A 24,209-nucleotide genomic window follows, 5' to 3' on the forward strand; every position below is an offset into this window, starting at 1 on the left:
GATGCCAGGTGTGATGTAGGCCAAGGTTTTCAGGGGGATCTCTAAGCGCCACAGTAAAAACTGCCAGAGCTTTTGCTCTCAGGCTTTTTAACAAAGAACTCATGAAAAAGCAATGTCAGTTCTTCTCATCTATTTCTCTGCATGTGTGGAAAGGGACAGAATAAAACTCCCACACCACTTCCCACATATGCATTCAGATGTGAGAAGCTGAAGATGAGCCTTGCCTGCCCTCCATGGCCTCAGAGAGCCAAATGTCCTAGTCTGGTATCAGTGAGGCCTTTCCTCTACTCAAGAGTGCACTCTTTCTCTCTCCATTAGGTCAAATAACTTCCCTTCCAGAAAGGCTCCTTCTGCAACAGCTAACAGTCTGTTCTCTTTTGACAAGCCAAGATATTACACCCAATGTAAATTCTTTCATTATTTTGCAATTTCGTAAGATAGACAAGCCAAAATTTTTGAGCAATGAAATTACAGAGTCAGAGGAGAGGTGACAAAGAGTATAAATCAAAAGACTAAGTGGAATGATTAAAAAAATAAAAAAGTCTTAACAATGTTTGTCAATGATTTTTCTACACTAACTTTTTTGCCTTACTGACTTGCCCTGAAGAAACCAGGTTTCTAAGACTGGTTAGAAACCTGGTTTAAGCACTCAGATTACTAAGCACCCAAGTACCCCACTGAGAAAAACAGGTCAGCTTCACATGGAAAGCTAACAGCATGCTCTAATGCTGGCAGGGTCTTCCTGACTCTACTGAAATTGCTGGGAGGTATGCTACGTCTTTCCCTGTTTGCTCCAATTTCCCCTGCAGTGATGGAGAGCTTTGTTGTGTTTCTTCCCTCTGTTATTAATACAACAGTCTTTCTATTTCATGGAATCCATAAAAAGGGGGGGGCAAAGCAAAACTGCAAGGCAAATGTCTCTTCTCATTATGTTTCCCATGTGCCATTACAGCTGCTCATCATGCAGTGCAATTTGCTCAAACAGATCCTCATAATCACATCCCTGAAATTCATAAACATGCAATACTTTATCTCAAAGAGGCCACTGGTGTTTACTAGCAAGTGTCCTCTCAAACATGCATATTTAATTATATTTACTCTTTAGCTGCAGGGGATGTCATATACCACAGTCTGAAAAATAGAGAAAGCTTGAAATGTCATGTACCAGGTGAAAATATCCCATCGCCACAGCCCCCTGGCCAGCCAACCATCTCTCTCATTTTCCTTAGTGTGACATATTCCAAAAGTACAAACACTGGAGCAATTTCATAGGTGAACCTGAAATGTAGTAATGTCCATATTTAATGCTTTAATCTACAATCTTTTTCCAATATTACATTACATTATAGCCACAATATACTCTATCTTATACTGGGTAGAGTTTTGTTTCACAATACTTTCCACAGTCTTCTTTCTGATTTGACATCAAATGTCTAGAAGAAGAAATGCAGGGAGCACTCAACAATCCATTTCCACCTACTTCAGTGAATAAAATCTTGCCCACCTCTTCCAGGTTCAAGGCTTTTGCCCTTTATCCAAGGGATGCTGGGCAGAGCCCCTTTGCCTTGCACAAACCCGTGTGCATGTCTAGAGGCACGTGTCAGCAGTCCTATTCATAATGGCCAGACAGTGCATGAAGCTAAGCAAGTACACAAAAATGCTTCCTAATCCCAAAGTGAAAAAATCCCCACACTTTAAATTCCACATCTCTTTCTTACAGAAAGCAAGGGCTTTCTGCTCCAGGTATGGATTGTACATAACCCCTCTACCTGAATGCAACTGCTCACTCACCCTTTCATTTTACATATTTATGCATGCAAAATGCTAATCTGTATATATTTTTTGTGTGCTTTTGGGAGGCAGCACAACCAACATCCTATCACGATGATGAAGTTATATAAATGACAGCCTAAAGGACAACACTGAAAGTCTTTCTATAAATAACTGTTGCAACCATTTAAAAAACAGATTATTTTTTCCCCAGCAATTTTAACATAAAATTATTCTTTTACTCAGCTACAGGAACTAGTATTTTAGAGCATAATTGTGAAATTACATTAAATATCTATATATTAAATTAAAAAAATCTTCTACTTACATATTAGTATTTGCTGCTGATGTCAGCCAGTCTGCCGCCAATCCAACCATGTCCAACCCAGTTGAAAGTTGATTAAAATATCTAGGGTGCCCTGCATAAGATGGAAAATGTTATCAAAAGGCTGATGACTCTGAATGAAACTATTCAGTGCTGAACAGTATATTTACCTCCATATTTCTATAGGGAAGGAAGCGCTTTCAAGGTATGAAACAAAGCAAATGGCAGTAAATACATTTCTTGAAAAAGGCAGGATAATTTCTCTTCTTTCTCATTCCAAAGTCAGTAATTATACTCAACACAGAATAATGAATTCCAACATTCCCTATTATCCTTTCAATATGCCTTGAAAATTAGCACATTGCTGCCTCACAAAAATAGCTGTTTGCTCCCGTTAGTGTGTCACATGTTGTCACTGGATATGGTTTTGCCTGACTAGGTTTGAAAGGCACACATGAGACACCATCTGAAAAGCTTGCCAGGACATATAACATCAGTGATGAATGGCTAATGATTGTAATAGACAGGGCAAAATGAGAAAATGGAGTATTTTGGTGACTGCTTTGCACATGACTCAATGGCTGATGATTGTACGAAGATGGCAGGGAAGGTGGTGGTTCTTGTCATTTCTTCACTGTCAGAGTGCAATTACAAATAGCCTGGCTACTTGCAACTGTGATTTTAATCCAATGCCATAAAAACAAGCTCTGCTGCCCCAGCAGAATGATGCACAGGACTATATTCAGTGAGCTGATAGTCTCTTTACTTGGTTAATCTAATTGGTTGCTGTTTTTTTTTCTAAAATCCTCCTAGAGATTTTCCTTAAAAACGTGCCTAGAGCCATTAAACATAGGAAGCATTAAAATTCAATTTTTACTAGTTACTTCCCACAAGCCCTTGATAAGTGGCATAATTACTGGTACAAATTATGGATAGTCCACAATTACTTAAATGCCATCCAACTCAAAGGACGGAAGCCTCTGCTTGGAAAACACCTGTCCTGACCCTTAGACGATGTACTGTTATTGCCATCAGAGAAAACAAAAGATAGAGCAAGATGATTGAGGAAATGCAGACCCAGCACTGAGAGAAAACTTATCTTCAGTCTCCTGTGGCCTCTTATCAGGCGTGGACACATGGCTGGCAGAGCAGCACCTGGAATTGCTCCCCAGCTCCCACCCTGCAGCACACAAAGGCAGAGCAATCAAGCTGAGCAGGCAGATCAGAGCTGAGGATGTGGGGCAGGGGACACACACACAAATTCCGCTTGCCTGTGCTCTTAACCTGAGACCAGCCCTGTGCTGTTGCCATCCAGCCCGATCTGTTTTGCACAGAGCTCCCCCTCTCACTGACAGGAACTGCCACCTCTCCCTGGTCTGTGCTGCCAAACACAGGCAGCCAAAGCCCCTGAGCACCGAGGAATGACACTCAGATCAGCAGAATGAACTGGATCTTGCTCCCTGCTCTTCATGCTCTTTGAGTGGGGTTGGTGGACCTAAGACACACACACACACCCCATCACCACCACCACAACCTCAGCCATCCTGCTCCAGAGTCTCTGCCTGCAGAGAACTGCACCTCCCCTGACAGAAGGATTTTGAAGGAGATTTCCATATTTATAGCCTAGGTTCCATATCACAGCTGGATGACAAATTTCACCTGAAACAACACTAAATTAGGAACTAAAAGCCTTTAGTGGATATGGACTACAGAAGACTCAAAGAAGGTTACAAAAATTCCTGTTTTGGAAATAAATGCACACCGAAAAGCTGGAGAATGGCAGAATTTGTATCTGCAGCTGCAGTGTCTCAGCGGTTCTGTGTCAGCCCCACACCCAGCCCAAGGCGACAGCCCTGTTGTCACTGCTTGTTTCTTCAAGCAAACCTCCCAGCACACCACCTGCTTTGGGAGCGCCTTGGGAACAGGCCCGGGAGCACGCAGGGCTCGGACAGCCGTGCCCTGGAGCCAGCGAGGCGGAGGGAGCAGCGCTGCAGGGAGAGATGCTCGGACAGAGAGAGCAGAGCTGCTGCTGCTGCTGCTGCTGCTGCTGGGAGAGCCCCAGCAGCCACAGCTGTGACCCAGCCCGCTCCACTCCGCGCCCTTCCCTTCTGCAGCGCGGCGCTAACACGGGAGGGCAGGGAATGCACTGCCCCAGCCTGAGCCCTGCCCCAGCTGCAGGGCTCTGCCTGTCCATGAGACACCTCCCTGCGCGAGCGAGCTCCCTTCCCCTGGCTAGACAGCCATGGAAAACCGAGGCTTTGCTGAGAATACAGGCTCTGCTGGCCAGGTAAGAAGAGTTTGTGAGAGCTGCTCAAAAATCTCTCCCCGGCTGCCTCTGCCTGAAATACACATCCTTTGCTGAAGCCGTTCCTGAACAAAGAGGTACTAGAAAAGAGATTGTGACAGGGTGAAGAATTGGTTGAGAGGTGAAAATAGGAGATTATAACTTAATGGTTTGTTTAGCAACAGACAATGTATTCACAGATATCCCAGAGTAAATCGGGAGATGATGGCCAAGAACCAGGGCCAAGGCACAGGAACACCCGAGGCCGGGCTTCCCCACTAAGGGCGTTGCCTCTGCCCCACACGCCCTCCCAAACACCCTCCCACCTGCACCGGCTTGAGGCACGGGCATGCCCGGCGGGAACGCCCGGCCTCCGCAGCCCCCACAGGGAAGCCAGGAGAAGGGCTGGGCGCAGATGAAGGCACGGATGAAGGCACGGATGAAGGCACGGCTGGCAGCACTGAATCTGGCCGTGCCTGCAGCCTCACTGCGTGCACGGCCAGGGAGCAAGGCTGGGCCAGAACCGGCTCCTCGCACTCCTCCTGGAGTTTCCAAGCCATTTTTAAACGTTCATATTTCAATTCACCTGCTCATTTTCAACTGTCAAGAACACAGTAACTGAATTTCACACCCATCTTTCCCTGCATTCACAGTCACTGCCTTTTACATCCTCTCAGCAAGAATTCTGTCTCTGCTGGGAAAGGGGCACAAAGCGTGGCTTCTCCAGCGTGGCTTCCCCGGGCACCCCAGCGAGCCGTGGCATGCAGGCGACACCTCGGAGCAACCCACCCCTGCCCCTCGGCCGGAGAATCAGCCATCTGCCTCGTCGAACCCCCGGACCTGGGTATCCAGCTGTGAGGCTAATGCAATACAATTTATTTTTCAATTAGCCTCCGGAGCCCTGCAGCCAAACGCCGCCCAGGAGGGGCCGTGTCCGAGGGGCTTCTGCGGCAGGAGTGAAGGCAGACGCTGCCGCCAGAAACCTCACCATGCTGCCCTTCTTCCCTCCTCTGAGGGGAATTCCAGTGTTTTACTCCGCAGCACGTGCCGGAGGGCTCCAGGTGTAAACCCCACGCATTTCGTGAACCCCCTCCCAGGCTGGGGCTGTCACCCCACGGCGCTGAGGAGCAGCAGCCGCCAAGCGAGGTGGCTCTGCACCCCCTGGGCTGAATCCCACCACACCACCACACTGCACAAAACCCCCCAGCAGCCGTTTTCAGACTTCAAAAACATCATTTTCATTAAAACAAATTATAAAATGCCAGGATGGGAAAGCCTCCGTTATTATTTAGAGAGGAAGAGAAATGGCAACATTGTTTTAAAGGATCTTTTTTTGGATGCAAAAAATTAAATAGGTCTGTTACGAGAAAACAGGCTGTAACAAAAAACGATTAATGGCAATCAGCCTAGAAACCCTATTTTTTGATTTCCCAGAATCACAGATCGCACATTCTTCATCATTCTGTGCAAAGACGTTTCCTATGCCCTATCCAGACTGATCGACTTTGCTCCTCTGGATATCATTTACATAACTATTTAATTCAATATTTTACAAACATCCTGACAGCACCCGACCCATGCATCAAAACATGCGGATGGTCATTTCCACCCCTAAACGAGGAGGATTACACAGATCCCTCACAATCTTTACCAGGATCAGTCTGTTCCGTTCTCTTCTCAAAACCTCAGATTTTTTTGTTTTCCTCTCAACCTCTAGTCACAAATCAGCCTTTTGTCTCTTTCAGTAAACAGCTTCACATTTATTTTAAAGCAATTTCTCAGTAATTCAAATTCCCACTAAGAGCTCTCCGGACCCTCTATTATTTGCCAATGACAGCCGTAATTGCGGCTCCGCTTTCCGCCTGCTCCGCCGCGGTTTAAGGTGGCCCCGGTGCGGAGTCGGGCTCTTCCCCACGCCTGGGCGAGCCCCATGCTGCCTTCCCTGCACGAAGCCCACAGGGGGGCACGACTAACGGGGATCCCAGCCAGGGAGGAGTCACCCATCGCTGCTTTCCCCGGTGAAAAACAACAAATGGCTGTTAAAACAAATCGGACTTTGGTTTTATTGCTTGAGCCTAAAGTTGAAACTAAATCCTCGATATTTCTGTGTAAGGTCCTGCTAAATTATCTTTTTATTTTATGTCTTGCAGGCGAAGTGACGGACACGGCAAATGGCCGCTCGGAGTTCGAATTTACAGGCCGTTTGCCGTGATTTCGGCTGCTAAATGGGCTGGTCCCTGCTGCCCCCGGGCATGGACTCCCCCCTGCCCGAGCTCCGCGCCCGCCGCACCCCGCTCGGCAGGGAGCAAGAGGCAATCGCCGGGACATCACACGTGAAATGATGAAAAGGAACGGCACAAAGTGGAGAAGGTGGTGCAAAGTCTGCTCTGTGGCACACTCGGCAACTCCGACGCACAGACGCATTAATTTTAAATCGGAAAGGGTGTGCGAGGCTGCACTGACAGCTACAGAGATGGAGCTGCTGGAGTGCTTTATCATTTTGGAAAACGAGATTTCTGTCTCTGCTAGAAATTGCTTGGAGCTGACAAAATACAGTCGCTGCTTCAATCTTTAACGTTTCAAGCTAAATTGAAATGACACCTTTAATCAATGGATGAGACCATACAGGGTAGAAAATGAGCATTGCTATTACCTGTTTTAATTGCATACTTCAGAGTTGTTCTGCAGTTCAATAAAATTTCTTCCAAGGTCTGTGGCTGGTCTGCCAGTTCCCAGTTATATTCCTGGAGCAGCTCGTTTGGGTAATGGAAATCAATAACTTTTGTTGATCTATCAAAACTTTTCACCACATACTGAAGTAAAATGTCCACAACGTCTTGTAGGAAAGACATAGTAGTTATTTCTCCATTGCATGTCGGCAGAAGATCTGGGAATGGAGAAATTTAAAAGTTAACTTTGTTTTATGACTACATGCATAGATTCTAAACAAAACCTTCTCCCATTTATGTTTACAAAATCTTTACACTGTAGTCAATACAAACAGGTTTTGTTTTCATTTAATAACCAAACTGGCAAGGCTGTATTTCGAGGAATGTCCTGAGAGATAACAAGATTTAATATCCTATCTAAATTGGCCAATTCTGTCCACAGTATATTTCAGACTAATTTTTAAGACAATGAGAGCAGGGAAACAAGACAAAAGGGAAAACGAATCTCACAGGAAATAAAGATTGAGCAACAAATGCTACAAGCAGCACCCTTAAAACTGTCATTTGCCTTGCAATAAAATACCTTCTTGGTGACTCTCCTCTTCAAGTGACTTGTTGATAATTTAATGCCTTTTCCTGAGACAATGCTGCACGGTGTCTTGTACACAGAGCTTTTGTTTAAGAGCGATGGCTCAGTCAAACCAGACTATAGTGGAAGCCCCTAATTCGGGGTCCCGGGCTGCAGAGCAAACGGGAAGAGTCCTTGGCTAGCAAATGGCAGGGGGGAGCTGGGATCTATTTAGTGGAGGAGACGATACCTCCAAGGTCAGAAAAGATGAAGTGCAAAAATATCTCGAATTAAAGCAAATGAGTAGGAGAGCGCTCTATCTCCCCCCTCCCTTCCAACCTTAATTACATCGCAGGGTCTTCAATGAGAAGCTCGATGCTTTCAGCGTTCCTTAGAAAGAAAAAGGTGCGGGCTCCAATAGGCGGGATTTTACTGCTTTGGGTTTCTCTTTTCGTGATTTCTTTTTTTTTGTTTTGTTTTGTTCGCGCGTTTTTTCCGCAGATTTGAGAAATGCCCGGCGGGACCAGGGCTGAGGGCGCCGAGCTCCGCCGCGCACCGCCGGACCCCCCACGCCTCCGAGCAACGCGCGCGGGCGCGATTTCCCGACCGAGCCGCTGGTTTTTTTCTAGTTAGTTTTAGAGCAGCAGCCTGCCCCGGAGCGCCGTTACCTGTTGAGTGAAGAAAGGCGTAATTCACGTCCGCTTTTTGACAACCGCAGGGTTTTTTGTCGCAGGTGCAGGTCGGCCTCGGCTCCGCTACCCCCGGGGCTGCTGCCTTGGCTCCGGTTTCCACGGGCTTCTCGGCATCTCCGTAGAGCAGAGCTTGACAGCGACACGGACACACGGCCTCATTACCGGGGCATCGACCCTCGTCCCCCGCCCCCCCGGCCCGGGGCAGGTCCCGCGGCGCTCCGTGGGCGCGCAGCCGCGCCCCCGCCGCGGGCTACCGGGGCCTCCCTGCCCTTACCGCAGAGTTTGTTTCCGATCCCTCCCGTGAACTTCTGGGCAACCTGACACCAAGCTCTGGCTGTAAGAGAAAATCGAGCGGCGGGTCCGTGGGGCGGGAGTGGGCTGAGGGCTTCTCGCCCGACCCCCGGCCCCGCTCCCCAGGAACCGCCTGCCCCGCCGAGCCCCGCGGCGCTGGCCCGTGCTGGAGTCGCCGTCGGTCCCCGCTTCGTCCCGCCGATCGAGCGGGGGGCTCCGGCGACCGGGCAGCGCTGTCACGGCGGCTCCGTCGGGCCGGTCCCGCCCGGCCGCTCGGCGCCCTCCTACCTGTGCCGGGGGTCTCGGCGGCGGCGGAGCCCTCCTCGGCTCCGAAGGGCCAGAAGCCGGAGCCGGGGCTTGCCATGGCGGAGGCGAACCGGCGGGGCGGGCGAGGAGCGGCGATGTGCAGCCCGGGCGGCCCGAGCGAGTGTGCGTGAGTGTGAGTGTGCGGGTGTGTAAGTGCGCGCGGCTGCGCCAGGCGGCGGCAGGCGGAGGGGCGGGAGCGCCCCGGGCACGCGTGGGTGGGAGCGTCTCCCGTGGGCGCCCCCGGGGTGCGCTCCGCCGAGCTGCTGCTGCTGCTGCTGCGGCCGCGCCCCGCAGGCGCTGCTGCTGCCCGGGACGGCAGAGGTGCCCGCTGAGGCGGCCAGCGGCGACGGCTGTTCTAAGGCGTGTCCGCACCGTGCTGCGTCGGAGGAGCGAGGGGCGGCGGTGGGAGGACGGTGGCACTCGGGGCAGACCCGAGGTATGGGCGCTGCTCGAGCTGGGGCTGCAGCTGCCTTGGGGGGCGAAGGCGAGCCAGGGTGCCGACGCCGTCTTCACCCCACCGACCGTCCGTGCGGCCGCAGCCCGGCGGGGCGGGCCGAGAGGGCTGAGCCGCCCGGTGCCGCCGAGCGCTGAGTGGAGTGGAATGGTAGCTTTCCAAGTCTTGGCGTACGTGGCCGCGGTGGTGCAGCCTGGTACCTCGAGGGGAAGGTTGGGACTACGGGGAAGCGTCCTCAGTCCTTTAAGATGCAAAGCGAAGGGAAATCCCCCCACTACACCTCCCACTTTTGCACCGGGGCACCTCCGCACTTGCCCGTGCCGCCGGCGGTCCCGGTGTGGGGAAGAGACAGCCCCCGAGCCCCCGCCGTCCCATCGGCCCGGCCACAGCCACCGGCGTGAGCCCCGTCGGGCCGGGCCGCCGCGGAAAGGGCGCACTGGAGGGGCCCGCAGGGGGCTGGGCTCCCGCTGTCCCTCCTGCTCCCGGACAGGCAGGGGCGTCCTGGCTCGTTCGGACGTGTTGGAGGAGCCTTGCGGCTGCCCCCGGCGTGTCCCTGGAGCCCCGGGGCGTTCCCGGGGGCTTCCTGCGACATTCCGGTTTGGGGACCCTTGTGGCACCGCCATCCTGGCTCCAGCCCCGAGGAAGCAGAGGGCCCGGCGGCCAGACGGGAAGAGCACGAGAACAACTGTCCCTATTCCCTTCACGACGCCTCTGAAGGCAACCAAAGCTCCCTTTTCCACCCAGCCGGGTCTTCGCGGGAGCGCTTCCCGGCCGCGGCTGCCTCTCCCCTGGCACAGGAGGGATTTCGAGCCCTGGCCTTGGAGGGAGGCAGGCGGGACCACAGCAGGTGAGAATGTGGCTCTGCCGGGACAGCTGGGCACGCAGGGCCCCCGCGCTGCTCGCAGCCAGGCCCTGTGCTCAGCCCAGGGCATCTCTCTGCTTTTTGTAGGCACCCACATGGGTATGGAAGTGCCCACCATGAGACCTCACAGAAATGGCTCAATGCTTTATAATACTGCTGTGGTGGGAAAGCAGAAGAAGAAGACCAGTCTAGGCATTTCTTTACGTGAAATTACAGTCTGTTCCAGTTACCACATCACACTGGCTTGCACGTAGACAATAACTCCAGCTTTCCACGGCCAGAGGCTGCTGCGAGCCTCCTGCCTTGCTCACTCATGCCCCAGTCCACAGTGTTTTGTCGGTTCTGGGTGTAATTCAGACACAATCAACTGTATCTCTGCTTTGTACATTTTTATTTACCGTTTTATTAATACATGACAAAGCAACTTTAGAACAGATTTCAAAAATTTAACAATTTATAGCAAATTTTACATTGCAGTATGTTTTAATCCAGTGCACAGCCTTGTAGCTAGTTACAGATCAGGAAGCCATGGTTATCTGTCTCTGGGGAAAAGGCCAAACCCAGCCCCTGTGGCTGACTGCTGCCGCCAATTGTCACATTCAGGAGAGCTGAGGAACGGAGTAGGATCAGGCCTTTATGCTGGCATCATGAAATTTGCCTTCTCTTGCTTTGCAGCTGGGAACACGCAATTATGAATCCTGAAAGGAAGCGCTGCAATTATCTGTGTGGTTTCTGTGAAATAAGGTCTTTTGAATACGGAATCAGGGGGAAATCTGAACACTGGGACTATTGCTTTTATTTTCATTTAATTTCTAGTGGAACTGATTAAGAATGATCATTACATTTCAGCAGCAATCAACCAGAGAGTGTATTTCTATTCCTTTCTTGGTACCCCAGAGATTAAGATTCCTAAAAATCTAATGCAAATGAGAACAAAGCAAACATGATTTAGAAGTTCATCACTTAGTCACAAAGCTCAGAGGCAGAGGAGAGGGCTGGATATACTTCCCATAAATGAACATCTCCAACATAAAGATTAAACACACAATATTGACCTTTAAAACTGGCAACTAGCTTTACAGTAAAGTCAATAATGAAATAGATTGCCATAGTATGCTATCCAGTTAATCGTATACATTTTCATTAGAGGGACACTTGCCACAAACAGATCATCCTAAAATTTAAGCAATGTAAACTAAAATAAGCAGAAATTCCCCCATGGTGCTCTTGTAATTTTTTTTTCCTGTAAAACAATTCATTAGAAACAATAACTAAGGTTTTCTGAAGTTGAATATGGAAATTAGAAAGCTTAACTAGGGAACTATAAAATAAATTATTTTTTTGATTGGGTGAGACTGATGGAATGGAAAAAAAGAAATATGCACTGAAGAAAGTAAACAAGACTTAAGCTGTTCAATAATTTTAGGATGTAGCAATGGTACATGAAAGAAAGCTGATTTTTTTATTAGGGAAGAATAGGATGTGTGACTGACAGTGTCCCTTTACAATAGTGTTGGGCTGTAAACCACAGTAATTCATATCCACATGAACGCACACATAAACTTGAAACATTGAAGATTAAAAAAAAAAAAGGAAACACATGGTATAAAATGATAAAAAAAAATTATGCTAATAAAAGCCAAATGGCAGCAGGAGCAGCAGCAGCAGCTAGAACTGCTGGATAAGGCGCCGGCGCTGTGAGGTCTTCCGCAGCAGTCGTCTGTAGTCATAGGGATTATCTTCGGCTTTGCTCTCTTCCAGGGGTCTTTCTGCAACCCTCGACCTGGGGATTAAGCACAGAAGTGTTTTAGAAATTAAAAGTCAAAACATTTACCTTGGCAAACACTCCTAATCGACTGCTTAACCTCCACCCTTGTGGGGGAAAAATAAAAGAAGAAAGAAAAAAAATCAGCTGACTTTGCTAGGCCTCTTCCTGTGCTGCACAAAACAGGCACCTCGGAACAAACACATTATATGCTAGAAGCAGATGAACACAGAAGAACAACATGTTCTCCTATGAAGGGGGCATAATAAAAGGACATAAAAAGTTGAGAGCATGGGGATGCTTTGCAGTAGCATTTGCCTGATGGTTACTGCACCAGATTTTCAGTTGGCATAAATTTGTTTGCTCTGTATTTAACCTGCCTTTGGAGTTCACTGTATGCATCCATCTCATTTCATTTTATTTTCAGATGGCAAGATGCATTTTGGATGCCACCTCTGACAGGCTGGAATAGTGATGTGGCATCAGCTGTTACCATGGAGCAAGATTAAACATAAAAGACAGTTATTTAAAAAGTAAATTACTCTAAAATAATTACAAAAATTTGTAGTGTTCTACACTAAGGTGCCCCCACTACTGGTCCTATACCAATGTCAAAGGTAAACTGCTAAATAAAAAGTACTCAATGCTTCACTTCTTGAAGTAGATTGAAATGGCTAATTTAGATACTACGTGAAAAAAGACCAGAAATGAAATACATAAGGTGCACAAAACATTCTACATTCTGAATGTTTTAAAAACATTTCCTCTATTATTACAGATGCATTTTCAAATTCAGTGCTCATCCCAGGCTTAGCGTTTCCCTTAAGACTTTGACCTAGATAGTTTTCCAAGCTTTTCTTACATTTGGGAACATGCAAGAAGATAAAATTGCATTAAGATACATAGATGTGTGTTTGCATATGCAGTGTGTGTGAATGCCCTGGCATGAGTGAGAATATGAATTTCCTTAGCCTGGCAGTGGTTACCCTCTATTGAATTCTATGTGGGAAGAGAGGAGGTTGAGCAAACCCTCCCTTTGGAGTTTTTCTCCTGGCTGCCCACCTTGGCGAGGTGCATGCAGGCTACAGACACCTGTGCTGCCACAGGACAGCAGGAGAAGGAGGCAGTCAAGCTGGAGTCCTACCTGCAGAAAACATGCACGTCCACCCTGTTAAAAACCTAACTGATCAGAAGTAGAGTTTTTAGGTTCTGCTTCAGTTTAATTTTATTTTAGATCAGAGATGTAGAATGTCTTGGGAAAAAACTGGCAGGTAGGCTGAACACCAATCACACTGGAATTTATCCCTCTTGCACAGGGAATATGTCAGATAATCCCATTTTGAGATGGGAAATTTTAGCTATATGTTTTGCAAGACAGTTTTGCAAAATTTCATGTCTAAAAGAATAGATTTATGTGTAATTTGAAAGTGCATTTCTTTTCTTTTTATTAATATTTTGAATATGTCAACAAGGATAATTATTTTTTCCTATTACTATTTTGTCTGAATTACCGCTCAGTAGCTCGTAAAATGGAAGTCCTGCGCTCAATTGGGTATCTCTTCCTCCTTGTGGTAGTACTGCTGTCCTTGGAGCTGGAGTCAGTAGATGAAATTTCTTGGTAGTAGATATCTAAATCTAGCACTTTGCTCAGACTGTCAATAAATAAGAACACCAAGTTAACAGTTTCACTTTTCAATATAATTTTCAGCATACAAACCCAAGGCAGCCAAATATCATTATTCTGTTTATGTGTTGAGGATCTAAGGAAAAATATATATAGGCACAAAAAATCAGCCTCTGAAGTGTGGCTGCTGTACAACATAGATATTGAGAATTTTGAAATGCTAAATACTTTTATATATTCATAAAGGAGACATAACTGAAATTTTTGGGGTTTGCCATTAGACTCAGTGGAGAGGCATTTTTATGGTATAATTAATCTGGTTTATTTTAGATATCTCTTTGAGCAAGAGATGAATAATTTTCCTAAATATGACTATTTTTTCTCTGAGTGCAAGAAGACAGTGTAAAGCAACTAGTTCAGATATGGGTGTCAATAATGCAGATATCTCTTATTTTGTTAGGTGAATGCTATCCAGGGTATTATACATACAGAAAAAATCAATCCCAACATCCATTTTAGAATGGCTAAGGAAAGAAATAATATCCTAAAAAGAAACTGAATAGAGAAGTTCAGAATTCAATCCTCACATTGTTAGAAACCAGAAGTAATTAATTGATTTCACTTGCTATGTTCCACTAATACAGTCAGCACATGAGAGAAAATGCAGTCAGGGAACTGGTTACCGAGATTTGAGATGAGTGAAACCTAACTGAGGCAAATGAGAGAAAACACTAGACTTTGGTGCGTTAGGTTTTTTTTTCCCCCCTAGACTGGAGTCAATAGGTGTGAAATATTTTTAGGATCCAAATGACATGAGGAAAAAAGCTGAAGGAGACCAAACATGAGGGATGTGGACATAAGGTCAATCCTTTAAGCTGCGGCATAATCAAGTGCAATTTAAACTGTGCTTGACTAAAGCTCAACGCTGTAAGCATATTTTTATAAATGTAATGTCATGCAACATCCTCTAAGATACATATTTTAGCCACGGAATTTGTATTCTGCAACAGTTTGTACTGAGCTGAGGCCAGTGCAGAGAGCCCATTCCTCTGGCAGCTATGAGCAGGCTGCCTCGCACGCACGGTGCCATGGCACTGCCACTGAGGGGGGAAGCAGGAAAACCTCAGTAGAGAAACACAAATAAAATAAAACTATGATGTATGTCAGGAACTGCAAACCAGCTCTGCAGCACACATAAGGATCTAAGATACGGAAGGACAGAATATCAGAATATACCTATTACTTCCTTCTTTTCTTCAGAGATTCATCAAAATAGGCTACTTACACTGGGAAGAAAATACTTCTGGTTCAGATTTCAAGGGCTACTCTTCTTTAGCTGTTGTTCATAGTGATTGTTTTAATTTTTTATTATCTATTTCCAGACACTCATATATTTTTAGGAGAAAATTTTGACTGTCTTTGTATTTTTGCTGACAAAGAAGAACTGGTTGCCCATTTGCTTTGACTAGAATTTTAAGCACCTTCAATTATTTTCTGTGTCAGAGCTATCTTTGATGTGGACCTTATCTTACTATAATGCCTGTGTTACCATGGTAAAAGGGCCATGTTTTAGGAAAGCTGAATTCTATAGTGGATTTTAGTCAAAGAAAATTGCATTTTAACTTTGTATACATGTCCCCCTGTGAATCACCAAATTACCATTCTTTTTTCAATGCTTTATTCTCCTGGTTGAAGTACAGTGAAAAACTATTCTAGAGTACTGGAGTGACAATAGCGAAATAATGAAAAAAATTACCTTTCTTTTCTTGGTTTCCGTTTTTCATCTTGGATTGATTTCTAAGAAAATAAAAAGTAATTAAAAATACTAAAAGGAAAGCTTATGCAAACATACAATTCATCGGTGTTAGGTAGGAGAGTGTTGTATATTTTTCAGTAACAGAAATGATAGAAAATGAGCAAATTTCCCAGAAAACCCTCTTTTAAGAACCTTTGAGACTGCGAATGAGATTACCATTGTTGCTCCCAAATTTGTTGCCATACTCTGAAAAAAAAGCCAAAGTAATGATGATCAGAACAGAAAAAGGAGATCTAAAACTTTCAAATAGCTACAGCTGTTTTAATGAAGTTGACAACACTATCTCACTGAGGCAAATTTACTGTGATGCCATGAGAATTTCCATGAATAGAAGCAATGCAGTGGGAAGATGCATAATCCTGTTCTCATTAATGCCAACATAGTCTTCACACAGGTTTAGTAGAATAAAATGGACAAAGGCCCCATTTGAAAACAATATAATAGGTGACAAAAGAACCTTTAGGATAAAAGATTTCTAAAAATGTAGAGGAGAGAAGATTTATAGGGAATGTGAATAATTTCTTATCTCTAATAGAGTTCTATCCCTACAGCCAAAACAATGCTATGTTGCAGCACCTAACATATCATACTTCAAAGGCAGTATTTTTTAGTGCAGATTGTGGTCTTAATTGTGTTTCATGCAAATGAGTGAAAGCATATTAGAACTGGGGACTGAAAAGTCACTGAGAATCAGAAATCCTGATGGACTTCAGTATGCAGGCAAATGAACATGGCATATAATTCCAAAATGATAGGCTGATTTAAAGAAATATACCCTAAAATAAAATTCTCATGCCTTATATAAATAATTGGCTATCGTCAGCCTTCATTTATACATGTATACCCCTGCAGGTCATCTGATATGCAAGGAGATGTGTGAGAATGTAAGGTGTCTAATTAATGTCTATAGCATGATGTGATAGAAATATCTGATTTTGCAAAAGATAGAGATTTTTTTTTTTTCAATGCACTTATATTGTGTTTCTTCACGTTCATATGATCCAGGCATGATAATAATCTGTGAATGCCTGAAGGTCACAGAGATTTTTAATAAGGTAGAAGATCCCTAATAGCTGGGAAAGCTGACTGCCCTCTAAAGCTGACTACCCTCTAAAGTTAGAGCTTAATGACTCACCTAAGGTCTAAGAATTTAACAACTAGTAGGTCTCCATTCTAAGCTTCAGTGTATAGATATTTATGTTGAACCTTTCCCTGACCAGTGAACTTCATGTCAGGAAGACATTTTCTCTTATTCACACCTTCTTGAAAATACAACTCATTGAAGGTAATATTGATTAATACCTTGAAAAGCTGCTGCTAAAAAATTGATTAAAAATCTTCTGGCGCTACTGCAGTTTATGTTTGCACTGATGCCATGGCTGTTTTCAGGTACGGAGCTGGCCATGTAACAAATTAGCTCTCAGGAAATACTATATTCCTGACCTTATAGTACTAATTTCCTAAATAGGCATTTACTTCAGAATTGTGTTTATCAAAAATTTCTGAATACAGATTGTGTCATTCCTTTCATTTCAGTCCTTTATCTCACCAATCTTGCTTTCAAAGAACAAATTTTATTCTTACATGCAAATTTATTTTTAAGAATGCAATTTCTTTTCAGAATATCACCATTCCAAAGCTGTGTTATTTCAGAGTCCCAGAATAAAACATAGCTGTGTTTGTCTTTTTTGGTATGCCAGACACAACCATCCCTACAGGCCCTGGTGACACCTTCTGTTGAAAGGAGAAGCAATTGCTACGGTTAGTTTATTAGCTGGGTTCTCACCGGCTGTTAAAATAGGTCACTAAGATACAGGCACCTCGAGCAAATCAGTTTAATTGCTTTTTTTGTTGGAAGTGCTTTCTGAGCTGCTTTTACATTTTCACTCTTTCTGCTTACTTTCTTGCCTTTTTTCCTATGTTTAAGGGCACTGAAGTCAAGAGGGGAAAGCAGTACTTGGTATCTGAACTTGGACCAAAGGCTATATATAGCGACACTCAAATCCATTAGTCTCCTGAGCTGTTGGTATTTGCCAATGCCTTCATAATCACAATCTGACACATTTGTAAAGGAAGTTACAGTGTGCATACTAATACAATTTATTTTAGTATTTGCTCTCTCTGCAAGATAAGTACTAATTTAGATGCTCAAAATAGCTCCAAACAAACCTGTGCCTCTCCTGGTTCTCTCCTGTGACTTACAAAGAAACGATGGAGACAGGGCACTTGATTTGGGTATTGAAAATGCAAATGCTACTTATGCCCATAATGAAAGTGTGTTTAGGTACAAAAGTAAATGCTAGTCTGACACAGCTCCCCAGTCTGGGTAACTCTGTACTTCCATTTCAAGTCTCGTTTGAAATTAAAGTTTGTGGCCTGCCTCCTTTCAGCAGGACATGGGTTTTATGCTGCATTAGAAAAGAATAATGGGAATTGGACAATTAGAAATATAGTTTAGGTGGGAACTATCTGACAGTTTTAACCCAGAAAAGCTTCTTAAACTCACATGTATTAGAGTGTAGTAGGTGGAGTCTTCTGGATTATTTAATGTCTTGGGCTTCCGTGGCCTTCTGGGGGGTCTCTGCATTGGACGAGAGTCTTCTACTTTGGCCACAACTGTAAAAAAGCAGAAGACAGCAAAGCTTATTTCTTCACAGAGATGGAGGCCTTTGGAAAAAACAGAAGAGAATTTCACCAAAGGGAGAAAAAAATCCACATAGTCACTTTTACTGCTTGCAGTAATTCAAGTAAGCAACTGGTTTGGACATTTTCATCAGCAGAGAATGGGTTTATCCATTTGAGTCCTGACTGCCCACAGGGACAAATGCCACATAATAATGAATGCCAGGCTGGAAAAGCCCAGAGGTCTGCCTGGCACAGGCCTGTTCTTCTGAAAAGGGCTGATGCTCCACATTCAGAAAAGGGCTCTGAAGGGTAATGGCTACTGTGAGGCCACTGCCTGGTAATGGGGACCCGTGTGGAAGGGGTGATGTTTTCTTCAAACTCAAGTCAATCTTTAAGGTGCTGAATGAGGGAACTAGCATTAGGCCTGTGTTTCAGAGGTTGTCCTCTACATTATCACAGCGAAGATTTTCCTCCAGGTGTCCTGCTGAGACTTTTCATTTCAAGACAAATCATGTGCCACTGGGCAACACAGCATGACCATTTCCATCACATCCTATGTAGTCTATGTTAGTGTACTCAAATTCTGGTCTCTATTTCTACAAAAAACTTTCTACCAACATATGAAAAATGCCTTCACTCTAATAGAAGTTAAATCAAGATTTTAACACAAAATGGAACTACTGTTCTCTGGCAGTCTCCCAGTTCAGAGTTAGACACTGACTTGCAGATTACATTGGCTGGCACATAGAGAACTAGAAAAATATCTTGGGTATTTGCTTTTTGAAAATCTATATGCAATTCTGACAGTGCTTGGGTTCATAGGTAGTTTGTCACAGAGACAACACTGAGTGCAGGGTTCCTATTGCCTAGGAAGACCACAGAACTGGCCCTGGAGGGACAAATGAACAGCCTGGTGAGCCTGGTCTCCTTCCCTTCAGCTACAGGAAATGCTAATGGTGACAGCAATTCCTTCATAATGAAGGAGAAGGGGGTTTCACAGCAGCAGAACACCAATAGCAGAGATGGGTCATGGGGTGGTGAAGGTATCTTGCATTATCTGAGGTATCCTGCATTATCAAGTGAGGTTTGATCTTGTCCTTGTCCCATCACAGATATACTAAGGAAAGTCCAGGAGAAAAAACATCTCCTCATTTATAAATGAATATAGTGTGAGGTTGGAATGGGGATCTAGATCCCAGTGAATTACTAAAATGTGTTTTGCTGATATAATCAACTTCCACATGAAGTGACTTTAACACCATTTTGCTCCCCTATGACCATCAGAAACCCTTTTACATGATAGAAAAAAAACCCTCTCCCATGTACAGCAGACATATTTTTAATTAAGGGTAAGGTAGCACGATAATTTAAAATGAGAAATGATCAGTAATACATCAGTGTTGACTCCTGCAAAATTAGCTGTTTAAGTTTTTTGTTATGTGTGATAAATAAAGGCTTGTAAAGGTCATGGGTATAGAGAGAAGCCAGGATGAATAATGTTAATTTAAATTGTATTTGGATAATGATTATATTTACTGTTTTAGTTTCTTATCTGAAATGCAGACTGCTTTTCTGTAATGAATGAGCAGGCATCTTTTTAACATTTTGCACCTAAGAGAACAATGGTGTTTTTCTAAGCCAGGTTACAGATAATACATGTTAAACAATTAATTTTAGATGAAATAAATTAATTTCATGTATTAAATATAAGTGAGATTCCTTGATTTCAATAGGTACAGCAGGCTTGACTGGGCTCTTAGTGTGGGTTGTTGCTACCTTGCTGTATTTCAAATGGGCCACCTGGAGTTATCTGACTTTCCATTTGTTTGAGAGAAGAAGCATATCTTCACTATTTTATTTTTAAACACAACAGGAGTCCAAACTGGAAACACTACCCTAAGAAAATCCCTTAAAATTCAGTGCTGTTGAATAGAAACACCTAACTCCCTGTCTGTAGGACATTCAAAAATTTTGTCAGAGATCATGACTGCATGAAAATCTGAAAAAAGAAATGAAGCCAATTTGGGGGCTCTAGGAAAATCCCAATGAAAGGGTTCTCATTATGCCTAAAGATTTTTTACTGTCCCCTAAGAATTCATCACTGTGTATGCTGTTACATTATTTAATTCATCAATGTCAAACAGATAAAGCATTATTGTATTCTAGATTACAATTATTCCAACTGAAATTACTTGTATACTTCTTGTGTGTGTGCTTTGCAAAGAAGACTGCTTTATACATTTAAAAATACCATTCTGACAATGATAAAGGTTTCAGTAAAAAAAAGCTTTTCATCTCAGCTCTTGTGTGGTACATATGTGTAAGCTGTGCAAGAGAATTGAGGAGACTAACTACCATGTTGGGGCAGGCAGCCTTCTCAGCTTGGACCTCCATCATTCCTTTTTAAAACCGAATATAGGACTGAAAATGCATTTCTGAGTTTTGCCTGCAAATGACACAGTAAAGTTTTCCTTTCTTTGTTTCACCAGAAAGGGAAACTGTGAGTTCCTTTTGCACTTAGATTTGCATGTTCACTGCTACTGAAATTCAGATGTGGTAGCTACTTGCATTGGATAACACAAAGTAAAATTTGCTTTTTTATTAGTTTCTGATAAATACAGAAATAATTTACTTAGTAAAATTAAAGGTTGGGGGTGTAAATTAAATACCCAAGTGTGAGAAGTGGTGAGTTTGATGGACTTGTTTTTCAGATGGCCTATACTTTTCCTCTAGCAGGCAATGAAGCAGAAAGGAGGAGTGAAATAATTCACTTATTAACAGGGCAATGATGTTGCCTTCTGTGTTCCATTACAAAGAAAAGGTTTTTATTGAAGTCCAGTCTCTCCATAGTAAAGTCTCTTGTAGCTTATTTTCCCTTAAGACTTCAAGTATCTTTAGCAAGACCTGGCCATGTGCTTTCTATGCAAAAGGAAAACCAATGTTTCCCCTCTAACAGTCATTTAAATTGATATTTTACAACACTGGTACAAAAACCATTCCCACAGTAGCTGTTGAAGTGCTTTGGAAGTGCCAGGTTGGCACTACCACCCCTATCCTACTAGAAGGGTAAATAAGATGCACAAAGACACATGGAGACTTGCTGAAGGCTACACCCTAGTTAGCCATTAGCAGAGCTAAGGACTGGGCTGTGCTGAGACTCCCATCTCTGCTGCCAGCCCACACCCTGCTGTTGTATCTACCTGAACAGGTGCTGTCAGTGCTGGGACACCCCCCTTAGGAGCAATGTGTAGGAGAAACTGGAAACTTTGATGTGACACAGACATTCCCTAAAGGTTTATCAGGAGGAAAACAGATGGAATAACAGGTGGAAATGGGGGGATTTTCCTCCTCGGACTTCCCAAGTGTATCGAGTTAGTCAAAAAAAAAAAAAAAAAAAGAGGTTAAACCAGTGGTGATAGAGAATAAATGAAATACAGAGTTAAGGGTCAGGAAAGGCATGTGAACAGTGTGGCTGCGAGATAACATTCAAGAAGGTTTAGTAAATCTAAGAAAAATTCTTTATTCACATCAGTATCTCAGCTAGCTCATTTTGCACTACCACAAAGGTTCCTACCTAAGTTGCACACACACTCAATTCTACAACAAATTAATACTTTCATACTCAGCCCTCACTGAAAGCTCCAAATAGGCTGAAATGTGTATACAATATGTATGTGTATCCTGAACACCACCACAAACTGCATGAACTGAGGAGAGCTGCATGTGCTTGAAAAGTTCAAGGATGAGCAAAAAATGTTTGAATAAAGATGAGTCAGTATCAACAGCCCTTTAGGTTGAACTGGCTGTACATTCTGACATACAATGATAAGCTTGGAAGACAGCAATCTCGAGGAATCAACATCTGTGGAAGCCAATGTAAATTAACTATGACTTACAACAGATTTCATACTGAAGACTGGAGAAATAGTGGTTACAGCTGTGATAAATATCTAAGGGACCAAAGGTCTCTATTTATTAAGCCACCTGGAGAAACAGACAAAGCCATCTTCACATCATTTAAGTGAAATGTTACAGGCTTGATTTAGAGCTGTTCCACATCTTAGGGAGACAGAAGTATAAAGCCAAGCTCAGAATTAAGCAGGAAGGAAAACAAAAGGAAAAACAGTAATTGTCTAGGTTTTGTAGAGGGAGTTGAAAGTAATCCGTAAAAACAGAAATACAGCAACTGGAATTCCAGGACTTGATAATGAGAAGCTAATAGTTATTACTGCTTACAACATTTCAACATTTATGTGCATGCCTTTTTACTGTTCTAATTGTACACAGCATGAGGATGCAGCTACTCAAGTTTGGGATTTGCACTGAGAAAAGCACATTCGGGTTAGTAACTTTTAGGTATTTTTAATTCATGGGATGTTTAACACAGCCAGATTTGGAAATTACAGCTGATGGCTGCAAATTCTTAGCAGTCTGGAAAAAATAGAGGGATTACTCTGGCACAGACCTAGAAGTAGAAACTGCAAGAGACCTGAGAACTTTCAGATTGTGTACAGCAGAGATTGGCAGTGTTCGATCTCTCACACCTAAGTCCCACAGCCCCACTGAGGGAAGCAGTTTCAGTCTCTGGCTGACACTAATACAGAATGACAGAATAATAAACATTGGAAAAGACCTCTAAGATCATCAAGTCCAGCCTTGACCACCTTGCCAGGTAGACCATGGCATGAATTCCAGCTGTTTCTTAAGTCAGAAAGTGACTTTTCTTAAGTCACTTCCAAGGATGGTGACTCCACCACTTCCCTGGCAAATCCATTCCAATGCTTAACAAGCCTTTTGGTGAAGAAATTCCTCCTGATGTACAGCCTGCACCTCCCCTGTTGCAGCTGGAGGCCATATCCTCTCTTCCTGTCTCCAGCTGCCTGGGAGAAAAGGCCAGCCTGGACCTGGCTGCACCCTCATTTCAGGTAATTGTAGAGAGTGATAAGGTGACCCCTGAGCCTCCTCTTCTCCACGCCCCCAGCTCTCACAGCTGGTCCTCATCAGATTGTACTCCAGGCCCTTCACAGCTTTGTTGCCCTTCTCTGCACTTGCTCCAGCACCTCTCATTTCTCTAAGCCTGGTGACCTTGGATTTTCAAGAGAGGATATTTAATGGAAATGGCTGTATTCCACTTCCACAGCCTTCCAGATCTTGTGCTCTGCCACGGATCTCCGACACAGATCTTCTACATCCTGGCTGTGTGGTGCCCAAAGGACAATCCTGTAACTGAGAGCCACCAGCCAGCAGTGTTTGCCTTCCATTTTTCTCCAGTCCCACATATCAGGGCTCCCTGGCTGACTACTCACTTGCAAGGAAGGAATTCTGGCTGGTGGATACTGCTCTGCTCAGCCAGTGCTACACATGCTCCCTTTTCCTTGCTAAGCCTGCCCATTAAATTCCTGTAAATAATGCTTTGACAGCCTACAGCAGGAGGAATCCTGGATGAAAACCCTGCTTGTCTTATTGCCTCATTTAGTTGAAAATGTCCTCAGCTGCATTGGGGTTCCTCATACCAAGTAAATTTCATTCTAAATATAGAAAATTCTCTTCCTGAGATTTTGTACTTGAACTGTCATTTAATAAGTAGAGGGATGAGCACTATGATTCATCAGGAAAAAAAAAAATCCTCCCATTATGATCAAATTCCCCTCACTTCAGGTTTTGATTTCGAAAAACTTGACAGCAGCCATTTGTGCATCTGTTCTGACACCACAGCAACCTAAGGCTCACTAGCAGTCCAAGGGTGCAGTTCTGGGGTGCAGCCATTACATTTGGCTGAAAGCATGCAAGAAGCAAATATAACCTACTCAGAGATTCTAGCCACAGGAATTTTGTTTTTTCCAGGAACCTTGTGTGGCTTGCTTTCTGCATTATATAAGAACAAAGAAACTCATTTAAGAACAACTCAACCTTGTGGATTTAAGATTAAATTAACCTTTTGCTCAGATGTTCTTTGAACTGCAAGCTTTGCATTTTTATTGAAAACAACAAACAAACAAGCAAACCATTTAAAAAACGTGAACATTTGTCACAGTATGCCATCGGCTGTCCCCTCAGTTCCTCCCCTTCTATGGGTAGCAGATGTAATAAAATATTGTATCAGAGGAAGGGCTAAATTGTGTTACTGCACAATGGCCACCTACCCCCAGACAAAGGCA

General features: G+C 44.1%; 2 protein-coding genes across 2 annotated transcripts in view; both read right to left on the reverse strand.

Moving 5' to 3' along the window:
* Window positions 1-9,039, reverse strand: part of GAD2 (glutamate decarboxylase 2) — a 40,806-nt gene extending 31,767 nt beyond the window's left edge. The window contains exons 1-6 of the mRNA XM_036400742.2: window positions 8,888-9,039; window positions 8,583-8,642; window positions 8,285-8,437; window positions 7,033-7,266; window positions 2,099-2,189; window positions 1,166-1,278 (exon numbers count right to left, since the gene is read on the reverse strand). Of these exons, the coding sequence (XP_036256635.1) occupies window positions 1,166-1,278; window positions 2,099-2,189; window positions 7,033-7,266; window positions 8,285-8,437; window positions 8,583-8,642; window positions 8,888-8,963 (727 nt within the window). The 5' untranslated portion in view covers window positions 8,964-9,039. The remainder of the gene's footprint in view (window positions 1-1,165; window positions 1,279-2,098; window positions 2,190-7,032; window positions 7,267-8,284; window positions 8,438-8,582; window positions 8,643-8,887) is intronic.
* A 1,556-nt stretch (window positions 9,040-10,595) lies between these two features.
* The window catches only part of MYO3A (myosin IIIA), a 112,077-nt gene continuing 98,463 nt past the window's right edge, over window positions 10,596-24,209 (reverse strand). The window contains exons 32-35 of the mRNA XM_036379010.2: window positions 17,933-18,042; window positions 15,367-15,407; window positions 13,498-13,638; window positions 10,596-12,004 (exon numbers count right to left, since the gene is read on the reverse strand). Of these exons, the coding sequence (XP_036234903.1) occupies window positions 11,890-12,004; window positions 13,498-13,638; window positions 15,367-15,407; window positions 17,933-18,042 (407 nt within the window). The 3' untranslated portion in view covers window positions 10,596-11,889. The remainder of the gene's footprint in view (window positions 12,005-13,497; window positions 13,639-15,366; window positions 15,408-17,932; window positions 18,043-24,209) is intronic.

The sequence above is a fragment of the Molothrus ater genome, chromosome 1 (assembly GCF_012460135.2).
Source record: "Molothrus ater isolate BHLD 08-10-18 breed brown headed cowbird chromosome 1, BPBGC_Mater_1.1, whole genome shotgun sequence".
In the NCBI taxonomy this organism is placed as follows: Eukaryota; Metazoa; Chordata; class Aves; order Passeriformes; family Icteridae; genus Molothrus; species Molothrus ater.